This window comes from Microcaecilia unicolor, chromosome 3 (genome assembly GCF_901765095.1).
Source record: "Microcaecilia unicolor chromosome 3, aMicUni1.1, whole genome shotgun sequence".
Lineage (NCBI taxonomy): Eukaryota > Metazoa > Chordata > Amphibia > Gymnophiona > Siphonopidae > Microcaecilia > Microcaecilia unicolor.
In genome coordinates, this window is record NC_044033.1 from 502,581,452 (window position 1) to 502,603,876 (window position 22,425).

Below are 22,425 nucleotides of genomic sequence, written 5' to 3' on the forward strand. Positions count from 1 at the left end.
AAAAATAATTCTGTGCGCGCCCAAAACATGCATCTACACTACTAGCAAATCAGATAAGACTGTTTGCAATAAAGGAGAGGGGTGAAAGAGGGAATGGGGTAAGGGGGGGGAGGTAAAAAGGGTGGGGGAGGGGGGATGGGAGGGTTTTGGGGAGGAGGGAATGGGATTGGGGGGAAATACTGGGAGAAAATAGGGGGAAAAGGGATGTTGTATAATTTTCTGATTGATTGTAAATTATAATATGGTAATGCTTGGGGAGAGTTGGGTTCCTCCCGTTGGTGTTGATGTATATTTTTGTTTCAATTAAATTTACAAATTAAAAAAAAGACTGTTTGCAATACTGAAATTTGATTTCTTAAACTTATTTGGAATTTAGAAATACCTTGAAGCAACTGATTTTGCCACCACAAAAACATTTCTTTGCCAAAATGATATATATATCTTTTTTCTGTCTATTTTTTATAGGTCAAACTTCCCTTTCCCGTTGATCAAATCACAGATCTTCCAAGGAATGATTTCCAGATGATGATAAAGATGCACAAACTAACCTCAGAACAGCTGGAGTTTATCCATGACGTGCGCCGGCGCAGCAAAAATAGGATCGCAGCGCAACGCTGCCGCAAGAGGAAACTGGACTGTATTCAGAACTTAGAATGTGAAATCCGCAAACTGGTGAGCGCCTCCTCTTCCCTGGCTGGCGGTATCCCTAAATGATAGTGACATGGCTGGATTTAAGATTTTGGCGTCTAAAGGCACTAAGGGACCCTGTTTTACTAAACCGTGGTAGGCTCTACGCGCGTGCAGCGTGCCCAAATGAGACTACCGCCAGGCCAGCACGCCCTTCTGGCAGTAATTTCAGATTTTTGCGAGCGCCCATAACGCCTGGAAGAATTATTCATTTATTTCCTCCCACGCACACCGTTTTCGGCGGTAATCGGCACTTGGCGCGTGCCGACCGGTCATTGCGCATGTAATGTGTGAGCCCTTACTGCTAGATCAATGGGTGATGTTAAGGGCTGAGGCCGGTTTTAGACGCGCACTGGTTTCAGTTTTACCGCATGCTCTTTTCCCGTCACATTTACTTTTTTGCAGACGCAGTAAAAACTGGCCCAGCGCATGCCTACACTGTCGCATGTCACTTTTTACTGCGGCTTAGTAAAAGGGCCCCATAGGGTTTTATTGGTGTATTCTTGTTGCAAAAAAAATAAAAATGTTAATAGCTTTTTGGATAGATGCCACTTAATTACCCAAAACACAATTTTGCAGCCCTAGCTTCCCCAACCTACAGCATCAGCCACAGCCCACTTCCTTCCTGTCCCCAGAAGATGTGAGGAACCAAGCTTTAAGGCATTGGCAGACTTCAGTGTGAGTTCACGGTAGCAGCAGTCCAAATACTTCTTTCTTTCTGAATCAGGCAAGGGGAGATGGGAAGAGAAAGGCCTCCTGGGATTTGTAGTCAATTAGGCACAGTTTTCCTGGTTACAGAATGGCAGGGAGCTAATGCAGTAATCTTGTATTAGAGCTGTGCGCACAAGTTCCTAATGCAAGCCTAACACAAAATGTTAGCTCTGCAATGCAGTAAGCAAATAGCATTCAAATTACCACCATGTTAAAAAGTATGTGTTGGCAGAAAAAAAATACAGTGCTCATTGCCTTGAAAAGTAAAATGTCTCCCTTCCTCTCAGTGTGTAAGCACTGATTGGCTCACTCACTGACAAGAAAGGAAACATGAAACAAAAAGGTTGCTGCCTTCTTCCAAGGGGGGTGGATAGCAGGCATCCTGGGGGTCCCAGACAACCTATAGCAGGCATTTAGAAATACCTCCGGGCCTCTGTACATTCTGATGCCTGTGTTTCTTATTACAGTTGTGGATTTCCCACCCAGATCTCTCCCTCTGCCTACGCTCCCCACACCCTCTTGTACTGAGCTTCCCCACGTGTGAATGGCCCCTGTTTTGAAATGGCCTCTCCAGTCATTTAAATGCTACGGGTTCCACTTGGTAATGCTTCGAAAATTAAGGGCCTTGTTCTTTCCATCCATTGGGAATAATAAATTTCCTGTGAAATCTCCAGCCCCCCCCCCCCCCATAATATTCTCATCATAGAGGTGAAAATGATTGGCAGCTTATGGTAAAGATGCGACTAAAGGTCTTATTACCCAGTGTACAGGGTGAGGCCAAAAAAGGTAACCCCCTAGTGTGTGGTTTGTTTGGTTTTTGCTATTTTCTCAGCACCCGCTTTGAATTTCAACGTGAAATTTTACAGCTTTATTTGCTGTTACTATTTACGTTTATGTGCTAGTAGAATGAGATTATCTTTAAACACGGCAAAGTTGTGGACTTTTTAGCGTGACCACCCAGCGATTTTTGCACATTCAAAAATGTTTCCGCTATAAAACTACCATTATTTGGAGAGAAAAAAAACGGGGTACCAGCTTACTGTTAATGACATTATAGTGACATAGACTTTTATCTGGGGAGCAATGTTGGAGGCTTATCACAGGCTCCACCCAAGCCACAAACAATCGCCAAACTCAAGAAAGTTCTGCAGATGATCTGGGACAGCCTACCACGGAGACCGATCGACAAGGCTGTTAAGAACTTCCCAAAGCCACTGAAGGCCTGTGTTAAAGCTGGGGGTGGACACTTTGAGCATTCACAGTGACTGAAAAATTCTGACACTTCGAGGGTCCTTTTATAAAGGCGCGCTGAAAAATGGCCTGCTGTAGCATAGACGCGCAGAATCATTTTTCAGCACACCTGTAAAAAAATACCTTTTTTTCACATTTTTGCCGAAAATGGACGTGCGGTAAAATGAAAATTGCTACACGTCCATTTTGGGTCTGAGACCTTACCGCCAGCCGTTGACCTAGCGGTAAAAACTCACACGGTAACTGGGCGGTAATGACCTACGCACGTCAAGTGCCACTTGGCGCGTGTCTGATACGCGCCAAAAATGAAATTACCATAAGAGCCATTGTTTATCTTTCTGCCCTCTCCCAGGTATAAAGGTACTATTTACCTGCAAGCTGGAATGTCCAGCACTCCAGAGAATATGGTCCTAACACCACCAGGTGGAGAGACAGAAAGACACAGAAGGCTATAATAATAATATGAGAATAATCAATAATTGTTTATTAGGGAAAAGGGAAATGGGACTTCATATACTGCCTATCTGAGGTTTTTGCAACTACATTCAAAGTGATTTACATATAGTCAGGTACTTATTTTGTACAATGGAGGGTTAAGTGACTTGCCCAGAATCACAGGGAGCTGAAGTGGGAATTGAACTCAGTTCCCCAGGATCAAAGTCCACCGCACTAACCACTAGGCTACTCTATTACTACTACTACTTATCATTGCTATAGCGCTACAAGGCATACACAGCGCTGTACACCATACACAAAAGACAGTCCCTGCTCAAAGAGCTTACAATCTAGATAAGACAGGTAAACGGACAGAACAATTAAGGGTAAGGGAATAAAGAGGTGAGGAAAAAGGACAGGGTAAGTGAGTTAGGAGCAGTGCTTTTTTTGTGCCGGTACGCAACGGTACGGCGTACCGGCACCTTTTTTTTTTGCTCCCCCCGCCCCGTGCGTCCATGTCCCCCACGTAGTGCCAGCCCCCATTTCCGGCCGCTGCTGCTTCTCCTGTTGAGCAGCAGCGGCCGCTACACAAAGAAAAAGATTTTTTAAAAAAACTTCAAACCTGGCTGAAACGCGGCACCCCGGCACTGTAGACAGCCATTAGGCATTGGCTGTTGCCCCGCAGCCGCTCCTCCTCTTGCCTCTACGTCACTACGCTCCTCCGGGGTTTTCCTCCAGGGGCAGTGACGTAGAGGCAAGAGGAGGAGCGGCTGCGGGGCAACAGCCAATGCCTAATTGCTGTCTACAGTGCCGGGGTGCCGCGTTTCAGCCAGGTTTCAATTTTTTTTTTAATCTTCTTTTTCTTTGTGTAGCGGCCGCTGCTGCTCAACAGGAGAAGCAGCAGCGGCCGGAAATAGGGGCTGGTGCCGCGTGCGTCGCGACTTCGCGCCGTTCGCGGGAAACTTGGCAGGGAGAGGGAATCCAACAGAGGGAAGGATTGGGGAGAGAGAGAAAGAGGGAAACCAACAGAGGGAAGGATTGGGGAGAGAGAGAAAGAGGGAAACCAACAGAGGGAAGGATTGGGGAGAGAGAGGGAAACCAACAGAGGGAAGGATGGGGAGAGAGAGGGAAAAACAGATGGAAGGATTGGGGAGAGAGGGGAAAAACAGATGGAAGGATGGGGAGAGAGAGGGAAAAACACAGATGTAAGGATTGGGGAGAGAGAGGGGAAAACAGATGGAAGGATGGGGAAAGAGAGAGGGAAAACAGATGGAAGGATGGGGAGAGAGAGGGAAAAACACAGATGGAAGGATTGGGGAGAGAGGGAAAAACAGATGGAAGGATGGGGAAAGAGAGGGAAAACAGATGGAAGGATGGGGAGAGAGAGAGGGAAAACGGAAGGATAGGGAGAGAAAGAGGGAAGACGCTGGATGGAAGAATGCAGAAAGAAATAGGGGAGACACTGGAAGGATGGGGAGAGAAAGCAGAGCTGCTGGATGGAAAAGGGGAATAGAGAAAGACTGGAGAATAAGAGGAAGGGGCATGGGGAGAATAAGGGTGAGGAAAAGATGAAAAGCCACAGGTAGATGAAGGAAATTAAAGAATGGATAGTAAGAATGAATTAAATCTGGTCAGAGAGAGAGCCTGAAAAATATTGAAGAAAGCAATGAAAAAGGAGACAAAATGACAAATGGCACAGAAGAGTTAAGCGAAAACAAAGAAAGGAGAATCACAGACTGGGACCAATATGGAAAGAAAAACAGTCACCAGACAACAAAGGTAGAAAAAAATCATTTTATTTTCATTTTAGTGTTTGTAATATGTCCAATTTGAGAATTTACATTGGCTGTCTTATTTTGCACTGGGTATACTGGAGCTGTAAGAGCTTACAGAGATTATTTATAATGAAAAAAAATCACGTTATTTTTTTCTCCTATAGTACTGTAATATTTTCAATGATGTCTGTTTATATGCGCCATGGCTGGTATAGGGGGTGTGGTTAATGTGGGTGTGGCTATCATAGGGGTGGAGCCATGTGTGGTGACCCCGCCCATAATGAGTACCGGCACCTTTTTTTCTACAAAAAAAGCACTGGTTAGGAGTCAAAAGCAGTGGTAAAGAGGTGGGATTTGAGTTTGGACTTGAAAATGGCTAAAGACGGGGCTAGACGTACAGACTCGGGAAGACTATTCCAGGCGTGAGGTGCAGCGAGATAAAAGGAACGGATAAGAGAAATTTATCTACAGAAGGGAGTACTTGAGGGGGAATCAGGAATACAATTAGACTACATAATATAATTAATTAATTCTCATATGAGACAGCAGCCAAGACACAAACATGACCTCTGACATTAGCTCTCTGGTTGCCTTTCTCCATAATTGTCCTTTTATACTCTTTTCTCTCATAGACTAGTATTAGAAGTACAAAGTCAGCATTTCTCTCATATTCCAGCCCATTCTAGCAAATTCTATCTTTACAGAAGCAAAGTTCTTCATAACATATTTGTTTATAATACTTAAGGTCAGTAAGGTTATCCTACTTTGCAAAAACCATCTTCCCAGCAACTAAAGTTATGTCTCCTTCATTATCTGCTTCCGTGGTCAACAGCAAATTTTCCCTCTTACATTATAGTATTCTCTTGCCACACATGTCTTTGTTATGACTCCATATCTGCCTGTGTCTCCAACAGAAGGAGCAAGCTGACATGAGACTCACATTCGGTATAATTTCTTATGATTTAGCTTCTCAGTGATTCTTAACCTGTTCGTAGCCTGTTCACAGAGGCATAGCTGTGCTCATAATTCTCAGTTACTGTGGCAAAGTCATTTTATGGTTCATATCCTGCATGTCCCATATAAACACCATGCTATAGCCGGGCGGTAACTCCATTTTGGCGTGCGTTGGGCACGTGTAGACGCTTAACGCGGCTTAGTGAAAGGGCCCCATTGTTAATTGTATCGTTTCAATGACATTATTTTACTGTGTTTTAGCTCAAACATTTTTAATGTTAAAATTCCAGTAACATCAATATAGCTTAAGATAATGTGGAGAGACATTTTCGATATGATGTCTAAATCTGACTTTGGACATTTTGGGGAAAACGTCCAAAAATCCAGTAGCAAACATGGTCATTTTCAAACCAGAAAAACATCCAACCCCCCCTTTCCTAGAGAGAGGGGCATCTAGCAGAGGACAGGGAGGTACAGAGGGCTCAGGGCAGCCCAGAAACAGCACTGACACCTTTTACTTAAAATGCTTAAAAGTGTTTGAAATGCTCCAGCACTGTTATAAAACTAAGAACTCAGGTGCACTGCCCATAGATTCCAGAGGTGTGTTTAAATTTTATGAGTTTGTTGTAACTGTGGGGGGATGTGCAGTGCAGTCTGTTACCAGGCTCCTGACTGGCTGTCTGAGGCCCCAGAGAGAGCTGGGAGCCTGAGGAGCAGTGTGGAAGGTGGCCAGTAGGAGCCAGGATCTGCTAAAGGGCATGAATTTGGACCAATGAGGTGGCAGGAGGCGGCCAGACCCATTGATTGGTGCAAATTTCAAGCCAATCCAGGGGACAGGAGGGGGTGGAACAGCAAGAAAAAGATTAGCAAGCCCAGAGGCAACCTGGGGGGAAGGGGGAAGGAGAAAGGCAAGCCCAGGCAAAGAGAGGAGGCTGCAAGCATGCTCTGAGAGCAGAAGATCAGATCCAGGCAGGAGTGTACAGCAAGCAGGGGCAGAGAAGGTCAAGCTCAGGCAAGAGAGGCAGCTACAGACAGGCTGGAGGAGAAGAAGATCAAGTCCAAGCAGGAGTGAGCTGCAGGCTTGAAGAGAAGGACCCACTGAGGAGCCCCAGATGAAGAGAGAGAACTGGCGAGTCCTGCAAGGGGCAGGGCATCAAAGCAGACAGGAACAGAGGAGGAGGAGAAGGGGTTCTAGAGCGAGCCGGGGGCAGAAGAGGAGCCAAGCTGCAGGAGAACAGGAGAGCTGGGGCCAAGAAGAGGAGCTGTAGCAATAGCCACAGAGGCCATTCCGCAGGCAGAGAGAAAGAAGCAGAGGAGGAAGAGGGACCGCACTGGGGAGCTGGGACGCGTTGGGAGCAGCGCAGAGCTGAATAGAGAGCAGCGTAGTAAGGACCCTGAATCCCAGAGAAGTCCACCCAGCGCATCCCTCCATATGTGTGCTTGTCTGTCCAGAGAGGAGAAAGCCAGCTGTGTGGTTGCCTGTCCTGTAAAGGCCTGTCCGGAAAGGGAAGAAGCCCCACAGAGAGAGACACCCCCCCCCCCCCCCCGTACTGAGTGCCCAGACTCCAAAGGAACTGTTTTTAGAGTATCTGCCAGCTTGAGTTTCTGCTTCAGGAGGATCCAGCACAGAAGCCTGCTGGTTTGAGTGTCCGCACCTAAGCGAGCCTGCCCTGGGGAAGGAGCTGCCCAGCCTAAGCCTCAAGCCTTGTGAGTGCCTGCAGTTAAGGGCCTGCCTTTAGAAGGTTTAGTTTAGCAGTCCATCATTTTGAGTAGAGGGTGTATAACAAAATAAAAGAAAAGGAGTCATGTTTTAGGAGGGCTAGATAGGAATTTCCATTGCTTACCTTTTTGTTTGAATTTAGTTAGCCCACAAGGTCCCTTGAAAAGAAAATACTAATTGAGGTTAGGGCTAACCGAGCACAGGGAGTCAGGGTTTTCGTTTTTTGAGTTCTTTGAGTCAGAGAAGTAGGTATCCTGGAGTTCATGAGCCAGTGAGCTGACCTCGCCAACCAAAGAGATGTGGATGTGGAGAAGACCAAGGTACCCAATGCAAGAGAGCAGCGATCCTAGCGAAGATTTGATACACCGGTAACATTATTGTGTGCACACAAATTGAAAAAAAAAAAAAATATATATATATATATATATATATATATATATATATATCAGATCTGAGTACAGTAATTGGGGTTGTGTACATGTTTGGGATGTTTTATGTTATTGTAGAAGTGGGGGTCATAGTCTTGGTAACTGTAATTGTAGTTTTGAACATCTTTTTGTCTTTGTAATGTATCGCAAAGGATTTAACACCTTGCACCAGTGGCGTAGCCAGACCTAACATTTTGGGTGGGCCCAGAGCTAATATGGGTGGGCACTGTGTATATATAGGTATGAGTAGTGTTTCTTGCTACAAAATAAAGCATTAGAATGCACTTAATGATTAATTTCTAAGTAGTATGCCCAGCATCAACATATGGAAAAACCAATATTTTAAAATATAGTTACACTGTCCCACATCTTAAACTATAATGGCAAACATCTCAACACACATGACAAGATCCTACAGTATAATTTCAGAAATGATATCCTTCAAACTTTGCTTCCCTACCCTCCCCCCACCCATAGCCCAGCATCAGCCCTTCCCTTCCCCATCATCCATCCCATAGCTATGCATCAGCCCCACCCTAACCCCCACCTCTCCCCATAATCTGGCATCTCCCACTCCGCCACCCTGAAGCACACCAGCGTTAAATATAAAAACTTTTTTTTATGTCCTGGGCACTGCAGAGGCCACCCCCACCCGGGAACCTGTCTACATTAAATATAAATGGGGTTTTTTAATTTAAACCTGGGCACTGCAGAGACCAACCCCACTCCAAAACCCAACATTATTGGTGGGGGTGGGCTCTTCACTGCCTAGGGAAAAAGGATGAAATATACCTTTTTTTCTCCTAGACAGTGAAGAGCCCACCACCAACATTACACTCACACATTAAAAAACACCATTCAGACAAAAACTGAAATGGAGACCCCCCCCCCCCCCCCACCTTCTCTCCACCCAAGAAAGCCAGTCTCTATAGAAATGATAAGCAGGGCAATAACAGAAATGGGGTTTTTTTCTGTACTCTGCAAAATACAAAACTAAAAAATTTTTTTACAAAATGTACATTTCACAAAGCAGGCACATCTCAATCTTTAAAAAAAAAATATTAAATACAATTTTTTTTTTCTTTGTAACCTTTGTTGTCTGAGCACTTTATTTTTCTGATTGGGCTGGTCCCACTCTCCTCCACTTTCCATGTGTCAGTCTTCTAAATTCTTTTCCATTTCTTCTCTTTCCTCTTGTCTTCCTTTCCCATTCATTCACCAAGTCCCACTCATCTTCTGCTCTGTTCCCCTTCCCCCCCACACCCCTTGCCACATCCCTCTTCTGCTCCTTCTCCTTCCCTCCACCCACACCTTCTGGTCTCATCTATCTTCTGCTCCCTCTCTCTCCTCCACATAGTTCCATTCAGCTTCTGCTCCCTCTCCCTTCCCTCACACCCCCTAGTCCCATCCATCTTCTGCTCCTTCTCCATCTCTCTCTTACTCTTCCCCCGGTGGACTCATTTTTTTAACCCTTTGCTGGCTGGTCTCGCCCCCGTCTCTCTCGCTCTCCTTCCAGCACCCCCCACCTTGCTGCCACCACAGCACTGGAGTCTTCCAGTTCTTTCTCTCCCTCCAGCTCCATGCCGCCCGGTATCATCCCCTCCCCCTAGTCTTCCAATCCCTCGAGTCGCCGGCAGCTTCATCGAGAAAGCGGTACAAACACTGCTTTAGACCTGTCCCTGGAAGCCCTTCTCTCTCCTACAACTTCCCGCCTACAGGGGAACAGGAAGTTGAAGGAGAAAGAAAGGCTTCTGGGGGCAGATCTAAAGCAGCGTGTGTACTGCTTTCTCGCTGATCGGGGGATTGGAGGACTCGGGGGGAGGGGGCGATACCTGGTGCCACGATGCTGGAAGGAGAGAAAGATGGATGCATTCTGGAGAGCTGCTCTTTCCTGTCGGCTGCCTAAAAGCACGTGGCTATGGCAGAACTCAAAGGCTGGCTGTGCACTGATTGGAGGAACAGGGAAAACTGGGTGGACCTAAACTGAGATTAGGCCCACCCGTAGCTACGCCCTTGCCTTGCACTAATTTTATTTAATACTAGCAAACTTTAACAATTGGTACCAACTTTAAGGAGCATATCCAAGTGTTTCTATTTACTTTACCATTTAATAAAATATTTAATATTTTTCTTGTCAGATCCCTTGGTTGCGTGGAGTTTATTTGGGAACCCTATTTGACATTCTTATATATTTATTTCTTTACTTATTGTAATTACCCGCTCCACCACTAGGGGGTTTACAACATCCAAGGGGAAAACACACAAAAACAAGCCATTAGAATGTAATGGGGGTCCAGCATTCTTTGTAGCCTGGCCACACAGACATCCCAGCAGAGCAGTGGGGCACCCTAGGAAGCACTGCAGTGGACTTCACATTAAAGGTCCCAGGTACACATCTTACCGTTTCCCCCTTATATTGTATGGCGAGCCCTCTAAAACCCACCAAAAACCTACTGTACCCAAGTGAACACCATTATAATAGCCCTTATGCCTACAGGTGTCACCTATATGTGGGTACAGTAGGTTTTTAGTGAGTTTTGGAGGGCTCACATGTTCCACCACAAGTGTAATAGTTACAGCGGGATATGGGCCTGGTTCCCTTTCTTTACAGTGTACTTGCACTGACCACTAGGCTACTCCAAGGACCTGCTTGTTGCTTTAATAGGACTGGCCATAACATCTGAAGCTGTCATAGAGGCTGGTATGTACTGCTTTTTTCACATCTTTAGGGGGTAGGAGGGGTCAGTGGTCACTGGAGGAGTAAGTGGTTATCTGGTCATTTAGGGCAACTTTTTGTGACTTAGGTGTGATTGAAACAGGTCTAGACGAAAACGTCTAACTTTTAGCCCTGGATGTTTTTGCTTTTGTTCCATTATGGCAGAAAATGTCCACGTTTTGGGAACGCCCAAATCCCTCCCCCAACATGCCCCCCCCCCCCCTTGTGATTTGCGCACAATACAGAGAAAAGCATCTCAAATCCAAGTTTAGAAAACTGTGATCTGGATGTTTTTCAGGAAAAAAAAAACCATCCACGTGCCACTTTATGCTGTTTTCGAGACGTTTTTCTCTTTTTGAATATGAACCCCTAAATGTTGGTTAATATTATTGCATAAGTATGATGATTAAATAAGTACATAAAATTTCTCTTTGAAATTCAAAGCGGTTGCTGAGAAAATGGCAAAAGCTCTAGGAGTTACTTTTTGGGTTGTTTTTTTTTTTTTTTTTTGCTTCGCCCTGTAGAACACAAGGACACTTTTGTCCTGTTGTACCAGGAAGGTGAATTTTCCAATAGAGCAGGGAAAGGAGAATCTTAGTAACTGCAGCTTTAAACAAATTATTTTAATATAATATTTAGCCCTCCTTTCCCAATGGATTGCCATCAAGGCAGGTTACATAGATACACATTAAGAATGGTTTTATATGTACAATAAACCATTTCAGTTCTCCTACAGAGAGTGTTGCACAAATCAGTTTATCCTTGACACAGAGAGAATGCTTGTTAACCCAGCAGTACATTTCCACCTCAATCAGAATCAGGAGTACGATCTGGCACCATGACCTTTCTCTCCCAACAGCTTTCCTGATGATCAAATCCCTCAGATAAAGGGTCTTTTCCATGTCCCTTTCCCCAACTGTGAGTCAGAAATGTTAAACTTCAATCTGAAAACTAAGGCAGGAAAAAGATAATTACCCACACCCAATATCTGTACTAACAAATCCTGTTTTTTTTTTTGTTTTTTATTTTGCCTTCCAGGTATGTGAAAAGGAAAAATTGCTTACAGAAAGGAACCAGCTGAAGGCATGTATGGGTGAACTTTTAGATAACTTCTCATGTCTATCCCAGGAAGTATGTCGAGATATGCAGAGCCCTGAACAGATACAAGCCCTTCACAGATACTGCCCTGTTCTCAGGCCGCTGGATCTGCCTACAGCGTCCAGTCTCAGTGTTTCACTGGCTGGTGCCGAGCAGAACCTGGGGACATCTCAATGCGTTGGAGAAAACATGCAGTGCCACGCTGACCAGGGCTGCACGCAGCTCGGATCTCACTGGCTACCGAACAGCGTGGTCGAGAACTGTACGGCAGGGCCAGATGAAGCCGGCCATGGTACTTACTCAGAAATGGGGCCTACTTTTGAGCAGAGCGGCCAAACGGTGACTGTGGACTTCTGTCAGGAGATGACCGACAAATGTACGACAGATGAACAGCCAAGGAAAGATTACACCTAGCTGGCTTCCGACCTGACCTCCCACTGGTTTCTTCACTCACCCCGTGGCGATGGAAGGGCGGATTCGGTGCACACTACAACGGTCTTAGCAGCAATACTGTCTTTTAAAGTATCCCCTCCTTTCAGCAAAATAGGAGTTATCTTCTCAATGGTGCTATGCCCTTGATCGGGCAAGGAAACTTAACAGTGCAGTGGAAACACTGTCTATTTTATTTGAGTTCTGTTTTTGTTTTTGTTTTTTGTTTTCTATGCTAATTTTCAATCTTAACAGGGATGGACATAGAACACCTCTGAGGACAGAACAGCAGCTTTTCTTCTCAGTGACTTCTGTCACAAAACCCTATCTCAGGAATTTCTTCTGAATGTTCAAGTTTTCATGAAGACAGCTTCTATACACATCAAAGTTTTATAGCTAAATTGTACATATTATAAATACATTTATATATATATATATGTATATGTGTGTGTATATATATATATATATATATAAACTGCATATGCAAAAAGGCACACATCCCTCAACTTTTTCATCCTAAACTGGAAACTTTCATTTCTCTAGAAATGAGTTCCGACATTCCTCTTGTTTTTGGCGCTGATGCTAAGATTAATTTTGGGAACTTATACGCTTAGTTTTCTGTTTTTCAAAAGTATCATATGGGTTTGTACTTACTTAAACGGTTTCAGTGTTGAAAAGCTTGTTAGCTTTTTCTTTTCTTCTGCAGGGCATCTTGGCATGGCCGTGCCATTTGAGCAGGGGTGAATTCCTTTTTTTTTTTTTTTTTTTTTTCCTTGCAGATAACTGTAGTCGTGGTCAAGGTTGCCACTTGCACTGAGCAGTCGATTTTTAAATCCAGCCATTTTCCACAAAGTGAAGTTTTTAACTTTCTGTGGGACTGTGAGCCTGATCAGAACTTTGTTTGTTCCTGTGCACGAAAAAAACACAAGAAGCTATGATATAGGGAAACCACTCAGGCCAAAAACAGTATAAGAACATCTTCACCTTGCCAGAATCCAAAAAATATGGCTAGATATCTTTCATGAACTCCTTTTCTGCTCTCAGGAAAAGGACCAATATGGTTATTTGATGCTAGGGGAAGGGGTCTCTAAAATCCTGAAGCCCAGAACTGTGCCTTAGCTGGTGAGGGCTTCGTAATATCAGGTACTAGCATTGCTTCCACCAAAAGATAACGAGTGCAATTCTATATCGTGGCTCTTTGGTTCACGCTTAGTGCCAACTCTATAACGTCACTTAGGCACACCTAAGCCATAATACTGCTGCCCCAAAATTTAGGTGACCTAATTTAGGTCAGTGGCTGGTGTAAGTGTACCATGCAGGGGTGTAGCCAGACTTCGGCGGGAGGGGGGTCCAGAGCCTGAGGTGAGGGGGCACATTTTAGCCCCCCCCCCCAACCCGGCGCCACTGACCCTGGCGCCGCCACCAACTTTGCCCCCCCCCCCCCGATGACCCTCTCGACCCCCTCCTCCCGCCGTCGCCTGCCTTTGCTGGCAGGGGACCCCCAACCCCCGCCAGCCAAGGTCCTCTTCTTCTCGCAAAAGGCTTCCTTCTGACGTCAGAAACAGAAGGCAGCCTTTTGCGAGAAGAAGAGGACCTTGGCTGGCGTGGGTTGAGGTCCCCTGCCAGCAAAGGTAGGCGATGGCGGTTTGGCAGCGAGAGGGGGGGTTGAGAGGGTCGTTGGCAGGGGGGTCCAGGGCCAAATCTAAGAGGGCCCAGGCCCCCCTGGCCCCACATAGCTACGCCACTGGTACCATGCAACACATGCAACAAATCAAGGTAAGGTATACACATATGAGTTTATCTTGTTGGGCAGACTGGATGGACCATGCAGGTCTTTTTCTGCCGTCATCTACTATGTATGTTACTCTGTTATAATATTCTATAAGTTGCATACGTCGTTTGGCAACACTAACCTGTTTAAAAAGACATATCCTACCGATCCAACATAAATGCCTGATCTCTGCAACACAACAAAACTAAAGAACGTAATGGACATAACACAACTCTTCCATTGTACGATTCCCTAGTGTGGCTGTGCCACGTGAGCTTTATCTTACCACAACATCACTTTAAGAGGCCTATTTTCAAAGCACTTAGACTTACAGAGTTCCGTAGGTTACTCACGCAACTTTGTAAGTCTAAGTGCTTTGAAAATAAGCCCCTTTGTATTCGTTTACGCCGGAGCCTGTAACGCCTCTCCGGTACTCTGTAAGCTACATTGAGCCTACAAATAGGTGGAAAAATGTGGGATATAAATGTAACAAATAAATACATGCTCCACCCACATGTTTGCCCTCTTGGCAGTTACACACTAGAGCACTTAAGCACTACCTTATCCAGTAGCACCTAGTTCACTTGTGTGTATAAGTGCCAATTAAAGCGCCACGTATGTGTGCCAAGATGCACACTCCTACTTATAGAATTGCCCTTAACAGCGTAGAAACGCGAGTACATCAATGCCTGCAAATTCTTTGAAAAGTTGCCATTTTTTTTCGGTCCATCTTGGAAGGTATTCCCCGGGTCCAGGCCAGTATTTAAACTCTTCCTAAGTTTCCATCTCAACAAGTCAAGTAAACCAGTGGAAACAAGTCAGAATGTAAGAGGGGGTTCAGCGATCTTTCCCAACAAAGGCAGGGAACTCTCTCTCTACCTCAAGAGTTTCATTCTGTGTCCTCTCGCCTTGATGCCATGAATGGTCAACACCAAAGCACTAGAGGTGTATCTATGCTAACTCTTAAAAGGCAGCCTTCTCTGAACATGTAGGGGTAGAGGGGCACATGGCTTTGTGGCATATGTTTACATGCCATTCTCCACCTTTTGACTTTACTCAACAAAATAACCAGGCAAACTTCAGCAAATATCTCATATTAACAAGCTGTGTCACAAGCTGAAGACGTATCTGTTCTTACACATTTAAATTGGATAGCAACCAATATATATCCTGTTACAAATTTTATAAAAAGGAGGAAAAAGACCTAAAATTTCCCGACCATAGCAGCAAGTGAACAATCTTAGTGCCTACGTCCATCGGAAAGTCGGAAGAAGTCGTCGTTATGCGGCCATTAAGCGCCATGATGGAAGTCTAGCATCAAAACTGAAAAAGTAAATATGAGTTGTTTGATACTTAGTCCCCTGAAGAAGCTTGTGTGGAAGTGAAACGGAGAGCCCCGTTGGGAACAAGAATTTTAAGCTAAGTGCTTTCCAAGCATTTTATTCAATGTCACAATTGATATGAAAATCTATAACAAAGAATCACAGAGAGGGGCATAATCGAACAGGGTGCCCAAGTTTTCCTGAGGGAGTCCTCGCAGGACGTCCCCTTGAAGGGGCGGGGAAACCCGTATTATCGAAACAAGATGGGCGTCCATCTTTTGTTTCGATAATACGGTCGGGGATGCCCAAATCTCAAAATTTAGGTCGACCTTAGAGATGATCGATCTAAATGTTGAGATGGTCGACCCTAGAGATGGTTTTTCAGCCATAATGGAAACTGAAGACGCCCATCTCAAAAACTATCAAATCCAAGCCCTTTAGTCATTGGAGGAGCCAGACTTCCTAGTGCACCGGTCCCCCTGACATGCCAGGACACCAACCGGGCACCCTAGGGGGCACTGCAGTGGACTAACTGATGCACTAACTGAACGGAAAAAGTCTTTCCCTTACCGATCCCTTAGCGATTTGGAAAGGAACGTGCATGCATGAAGGAGATTGCATGCAAATGAGCTGCTCGCTGTTAGCTCATTTGCACACGATTTCCTTACTAAGGAGAGGAAGCCAGTGCAGAGCAGCCAAGCATTATGCGTGGCTGCTGTGCGCATGCCAAAGACGGCTTCATACACGCAGACAAGCTGCGTATATAATAGCCATTTACAACCTTAAATAAATTGTCGTCTACAACCTTAAAAAAACACAAGTCCAGGTGATCGTCAGGGACGTCTTTTTTTTAGTATGGGTGAAGGACTTCCAAGTGTTGGGCACCTTCGCTATGCCTCCGTCCCTGTGACAGGCAGTTGAGGACATCCAAAATGTGGATGTTTCTGTGAGAAGGACATCCATGCCTTTGCTATGCCTCCGACACCCCCTTTATTTATTTGGATTTTGGATCACAAGTAGCAGCAGTGGGATTTGAACTGGCCACCTCTTGGATTGCAAGACCAGAACTCTAACCACTAGGCCACTCCTCCACGCCTTTGAAATTTGGTTGTCCCTGTGGGGGGGGGGGGGCAGTTCAGGACATCCAACATGTTTGAAAGAAGGATGTCCACGCCTTCGCTATGCCTCCGCTGACACACACACCCACACACCCAGGGACCTGCATACTGCTGTGATGGCCCTGAGTATGATATTTGAGGCTGGCAAAAAAAGTTTTTAAAGTTGTTTTTTTCAGGGTGGGAGGGGGTTAGTCATCACTGGGGGAGTCGGGGGAGGTCATCCCCGATTCCCTCCGGTGGTCATCTGGTCAGTTCAGGCACCTTTTTGAGGCTTGGTCATAAGAAAAAATGGACCAAGTCCCCCAAGTGCTCGTCAGGGACGCCCTTCTTTTTTCCATTATCGCTCAAGGACGGCCGTCTGTTAGACATGCCCCAGTCCCGGATTTGCTGCGCCTCCGACACGCCCCCAGGAACTTTGGTCTTCCCCGCAACGGGAAGCAGTTGGGGATGCCCAAAATCGGCTTTCAATTTGGGCGACTCTGAGAGAAGGACGCCCATCTCCCGATTTGTGTTGAAAGATGGGCGCCCTTCCCTTTCGAAAATAAGCCTGAGAGTGTCATTTATGTGGACTTCACAAAGGTTAAAATAAAAAATTTCGATGAAGGAGGTTTTTTAAGACTGATGAGAAGAATGGAATCCAATGAACGTAGGCACTGAGATTGTTCACTTGCTGCCACGGTCGGGACATTTGAGGTCTTCTTCCTCCTTTTTATAAAATTTGCAGCAAGATATATATTGGTTGATATCCAGTTTATATGCATAAGAGCAGATACATCTTCATCTTGTAACACATGTTTACATGCCACATAACTCATGGTTCTGTTTTAATGGGTAGGGGAGGTAGCAGAGGAGAGGGATAGGAAGCAGCGGGAGAGACCTTGGTACATGAGCTTCTTTCTCTGGGGAAGGAATTAGCTCCCTCACCCCTGAGTAGCAGGTTTTCTTTTCACAGGCCCATGTGTCTTTGCCATAAACTTGCTGTCTCCCTTCCCATCCTTTGAGGAAGATGAGAATATTAATACGCTGATGTCACTTAATGAAGGAGGATGGGGAAATAGGGGTTGTGTTTTTAATTTAATCCATGTTTATCAAATGTTAACCCAGCATGTAAAGGGAAATATATATATAGAGAGAGGGTAAGCATTATATAATTTAGTATTAATCTTTTCCTTATAAAGTGTTAATTCTTCACAAACAATGACATGGCCTTGAGGGCAGTGCCTTAATAACAAGCTTGATAATTTATTACTTCAAAATGTAAAGAAGACCACAGCAGTTCTGTGTAGGAAACTGACATAAGCTATTTATACAGGGATTGTTGCTCTTGGTTCTGGGTCTGTTAATTTTGAAGAGCCATCATGCCCTGACGTGTAAGAGGGTGGATTTGTAGGGGTCTCTGGTTCAGTGAGACCATGATGTAAGCTATTTTGGGGGGAAAAAATGTGAACCACACCAGAACCAAGGCTTAGTTTAAAAAAAAAAATAAAAATAATAATTGCTTTGTACCCTCTAAGGTGCACTTCTTCCAAATTTTTACCCCGAAGACTAGACTCCTTATCAACTGAAACTGTACAGTGGAGATATTTTTCCCGAAAGAATTTAAGCTAACTCACATGACTCTCAGGGAACAGCCATACCAGTATGTGTGCCACAAATTACCTCACGCTCAGTCGAGCTGGATATGAAGAGAGAGCTGACATCACGCACATGTGGGCAGCTCCACTAGCCCTGGAGAAGTCCATAGTCTTTGGTTTCAGAGGCTCCTCCGCATGCTGTTTGGCTGAGTCTTGTATAGATTCCAGGAATTATGCATTTGCTAATATGGCTTCTTTCTGAGGTTCATGGGAATGGCAGAAAGGACATTTTAAATCATGTTAAATCTAGGGGCCTGATGTCCTGAAAGATATTTCCCGTTCTATCTTTCAGGAGAGAATGTGTCAGTATTTAAGGACCAGATGGCCAACCTGGTCTAGTTGACTTCATGGTGCACTGTCATAGAATCCCCATGTAGCTTTGACTTTCCTCCTCACTTCTCACAACTGGGGTTCCTCTGTGCTTCAGGGCTTTTTTTCATTTCCCTTACTGCTTTCTGCATCTGCCGCCTTCACTGGGAGGCTTTTTTTCATGCATCCTTGTGCAGAAATGATTTCTGAGCTTTTTATTATGTCCCTAGGGCGGCCTTTCTCCCAAATAAAGCTTTGCCTCTTATACATATACCCTTGAGGTATTAGTCCGAACCCCCTGTGTCTCCTCAAAGTCTTAACAATCTATTTTTCATTGATATCGTTTGAGAATCAGTACTACCATGTAGATCTTTGAAAAATAATCTGACATTTCATAGAAGATAAAGCTTTCTTTGAAGGAGGGTTCAGGAGAACATGTTGACAGTTCAAACAGTATTTTAGACATTTTTTTTTTGAGCTCCCTTGTTCTTCCCTTTCTAATTGTTTCATGGCAATAGAACCAAGTCTAAAACCAGCTTCTTGATGTGAAGATGTAACTCATGTGCAACTGGTAGGCTTGACCTCATTCCAGCCATTGCAGAACCACAGAGCATTTTGAGTTGCTGCTCGTTCAGCTGACCTAACCTCGCCTGCGCCGGGCTTTTCAATTTTACAAGAACTGCTGTTGAAAACCACTGCTCAAATAGCTATTTTCTTTCAAGCTTTTTGGGCTTTTTTTTTTTTTTCATTTTCATTACTCGGTTAGAAGTGACTAGCTTTGTGTGATGACTTCACCGGCTTATATTCGATGTGTATGTTTTATGCTATTTTAAATCATGTGGCTGTTGAAACTGTTATTGGAATTACTAAAGGACGATGCTTGGAAGAATTAGCTGCAGATTGGGACTTTGGTTTTCACATGTACCTCTGGATGGCAGTTTAAAGGAAATAGACACCAAAAGTACTCTTTGTTTTGTTAAGGGCGCTGTCTGATTACAATCCCCTTGTTTGGTCGTGATGTTATTTCCCCCACCCCTAACAACGGTCCCCATGCTTTGAAACCTAAACCAGATTGAGTCTAATGAATTATGGCTGCTACCAGATGGTGATCCTGCCTGCCAGTTACAGCCGTGTTCGCGGACTGAAGCATCCAGCTGGGTCCACCAGTCTGCACCTAGTCCTTCTCATGTGCTTGTTGCCGCACTCCTTTCTATTTGCCGGACAACCTCATGTCCTTTCAGCTTATTATGCTTTTTGGGTCAGGTAAGTACTACACTATAAAAATGCATTTCTTGCGCCGTATAATCTCGGGGGTGTGCATTACTTGGAAGCTATGTTTTAATTTGATGCTGATTCTGGAACAAATTAGCGGACTTCACCGGAAATTCCCACTATTTATACGGTAGACTTTCTAAACTTCAATGACTCAGGCATCGGTTGATGCTGCAGAATTAAACTATTTTTTTATTTTGTGTAATGTATAAGTAATTTATTACATGTCTATCTAAGGGTATGCTGCTTTTAATATGCACTGTGTGTTTTGTTGGGTATTTCCCTTGTACATGGTTATTACCCTCTCTCCTCCAAGAGATGTTAAAAAAGGAAGCTAGGGGTATGTGGGAGGACTGATTCTCTGTTTAGGGACAGTGGGACTAGAATAATTTACGTTAGACTTCCAGGGTGCCGGATAAGTAATGATTAGCATTGATGAACGGTTGCTAGAATGAAAACACAGCGGCATGTTCCATTTTGAACACATCAATGGTCGGAAAGGAGAGTGGGACAGTGTTTCTTGGTCTTGGAGGCATATCTTAAGCGATCTGGATTTCAAGGCCAGCAACAACAAAGATACATGCAATAAAAATTTGCATCTCTAATATATGCAAATATACCTCATACATATTTATTAGGGGTGATCTGAAAACAAGCTCAATTAGACGTGTCTCCAGGATGGAATTGGGAATAATGAAGTTGAACAATCCGGAGTTGTGAGTTAAAACAGCAGATATGTAAAGCTCCCCTCCTTTTGTTCTGCTTTCTGTTCCATCCTTTGGAAGATTCTGATTTTAAAAGCTCTGGGAAGCACCTCTTGCTTTCGGGACTTTTACTCATCTTGTGATTGTGTGGAAACCCAGTGCCATGGCCCTGTCAGCTTCACAGGTACCATATGTAGCAGGATCGGGGACTCAGGGAAGATTTGATTTAGCTCACACTTTTCTCAGTAGCTCACGGTGAGTTAACAGTCAGGTGCAGCAGGTATTTTCCTGTCCCGTGAGGGCTAACAGTCTGAGAACCCTGTTTACTAAGCCGTGCTATAGGCGTGCTATCGTTTTTAGCGCATAGTAAAAATTAGAGTGTGTTAATGCTAGAGACAACCATAGGAATTTATGGGTATCTCTAGCATTAGCGCATGCTAAAAACGCTAGCACACCGTAGTAAACAGGGCCCTAAGTATGGACCTGAGGTACTAGAAAGTTAAGTGACTCAAGTAAGATCACTTGGAGCAGAAGTGGGATTTGAACCCTGGCTTTCCTGCTTCTTGGGCCTGCAGTTCTAACCATTAGGTTATTTCTCCACTCTGTTGTTTACTTTTGTTTAGAAAATATAGCCAAAACTGATGGTGCCTGTCATTTCATTTCTTAGCTGTTTGCCTGCCAGGGAAAATGCAGGACCTAAAGTACAAGCTAAGAAGAAGCAAAGAATGGTGGACATGCACTGTGTAAATTGCATTTGGGCTAGGTTAAGTAAAAGTGCACCGTCTTGTTAACCCTTAGTGAAATTGTAATTGTTCTGTGGGGAAAAACAACAAACACATATAGCTTTTGAGGAGGTCAGAATAGGAACAGCAGAGATTAGGCTGTACCTTTACTGTGTGTACCCAACTAATAAGAATCTGGAGTGGCTGTGGGAGATCCAGTGGCCGGTTTGCAGTGCATGTCTGGTGCCTCATTGCCATGCATAGATGTGTGTTTATTTTGGGGCATTTGTTCGTTTGTATGATTCCTTGAACAGAATTTTCACAAGGAGCCAGTCAAGAGTGGAGGAGTGGCCTAGTGGTTAGAGCACCAGTCTTGCAATCCAGAGGTGGCCGGTTCAAATTCCACTGCTGCTGTTCCTGGTGATCTTGGGCAAGTCACTTAACCCTCCATTGCCTCAGGTAGAAAGTTAGATTGTGAGCCCTCCTGGGACAGAGAACTATCCAGAGTACCTGAATGTAACTCACCTTGAGCTACTACTGAAAAAGGTGTGAGCAAAATCTAAATAAATAAATAAAAATTTGAGATTCTACATGGAATGTTCTATTCCACTAGCAACATTCCATATGGAAGCCTGCCCTTGCAGATCAGCAACGCGGCTGCACAGGCTTCTGTTTCTGTGAGTCTGACGTCCTGCACGTACGTGCAGGATGTCAGACTCACAGAAGCCTGCGCGGCCGCCTTGCTGATCTGCAAGGGCAGGCTTCCATATGGAATGTTGCCAGTGGAGGAGTAGCCTAGTGGTTAGTGCAGTGGAACATGGAATGTTGCTACTATTTGAGATTCTAGATGGAACATTGCTGAGTGGAGGAGTGGCCTAGCGGTTAGAGCGCCGGTCTTGCAATCCAGAAGTGGCCAGTTCAAATCCCGCTGCTGCTCCTTGTGATCTTCAGCAAGTCACTTAACCCTCCATTGTCTCAGGTACAAACTTAGATTGAGAGCCCTCCTGGGACAGAGAAGTATCCAGTCTACCTGAATGTAACTCACCTTGAGTTACTACTGAAAAAGATGTGAGCAAAATCTAAATAAATAAGAAGATCCACAGAGCAAGTGCCCTGTCTGCATCCCAGACAGCTATTGAAAGGGAGCCCACCATGTAAACAGATGGCAACAGGGCTGCCTATATGTATTTAAAAAATAAATCTGAAAGATCAAACTCCAAAACTTAAACGAGTGGGAGCCACAATTATCAATTTTGCTCAACACTCACCAAGAGTGATCTCAGTGACGACTCGTTTCCCGTGAGCACACGGCCCATGACTCGCCTTGCACCTCATCATGTTGAGATGAATTGTAGATGGCGGTCAGGTC

At 44.7% G+C, this 22,425-nt stretch overlaps 1 protein-coding gene across 1 annotated transcript in view; it reads left to right on the plus strand.

Annotated features, from left to right (window-relative positions):
- The window catches only part of BACH2 (BTB domain and CNC homolog 2), a 522,926-nt gene extending 510,679 nt beyond the window's left edge, over positions 1 to 12,247 (plus strand). The window contains exons 5-6 of the mRNA XM_030195639.1: positions 466 to 672; positions 11,716 to 12,247. Coding sequence (XP_030051499.1) covers positions 466 to 672; positions 11,716 to 12,189 — 681 coding nt within the window. The 3' untranslated portion in view covers positions 12,190 to 12,247. The remainder of the gene's footprint in view (positions 1 to 465; positions 673 to 11,715) is intronic.
- The last annotated feature ends 10,178 nt before the right edge of the window (positions 12,248 to 22,425 follow it).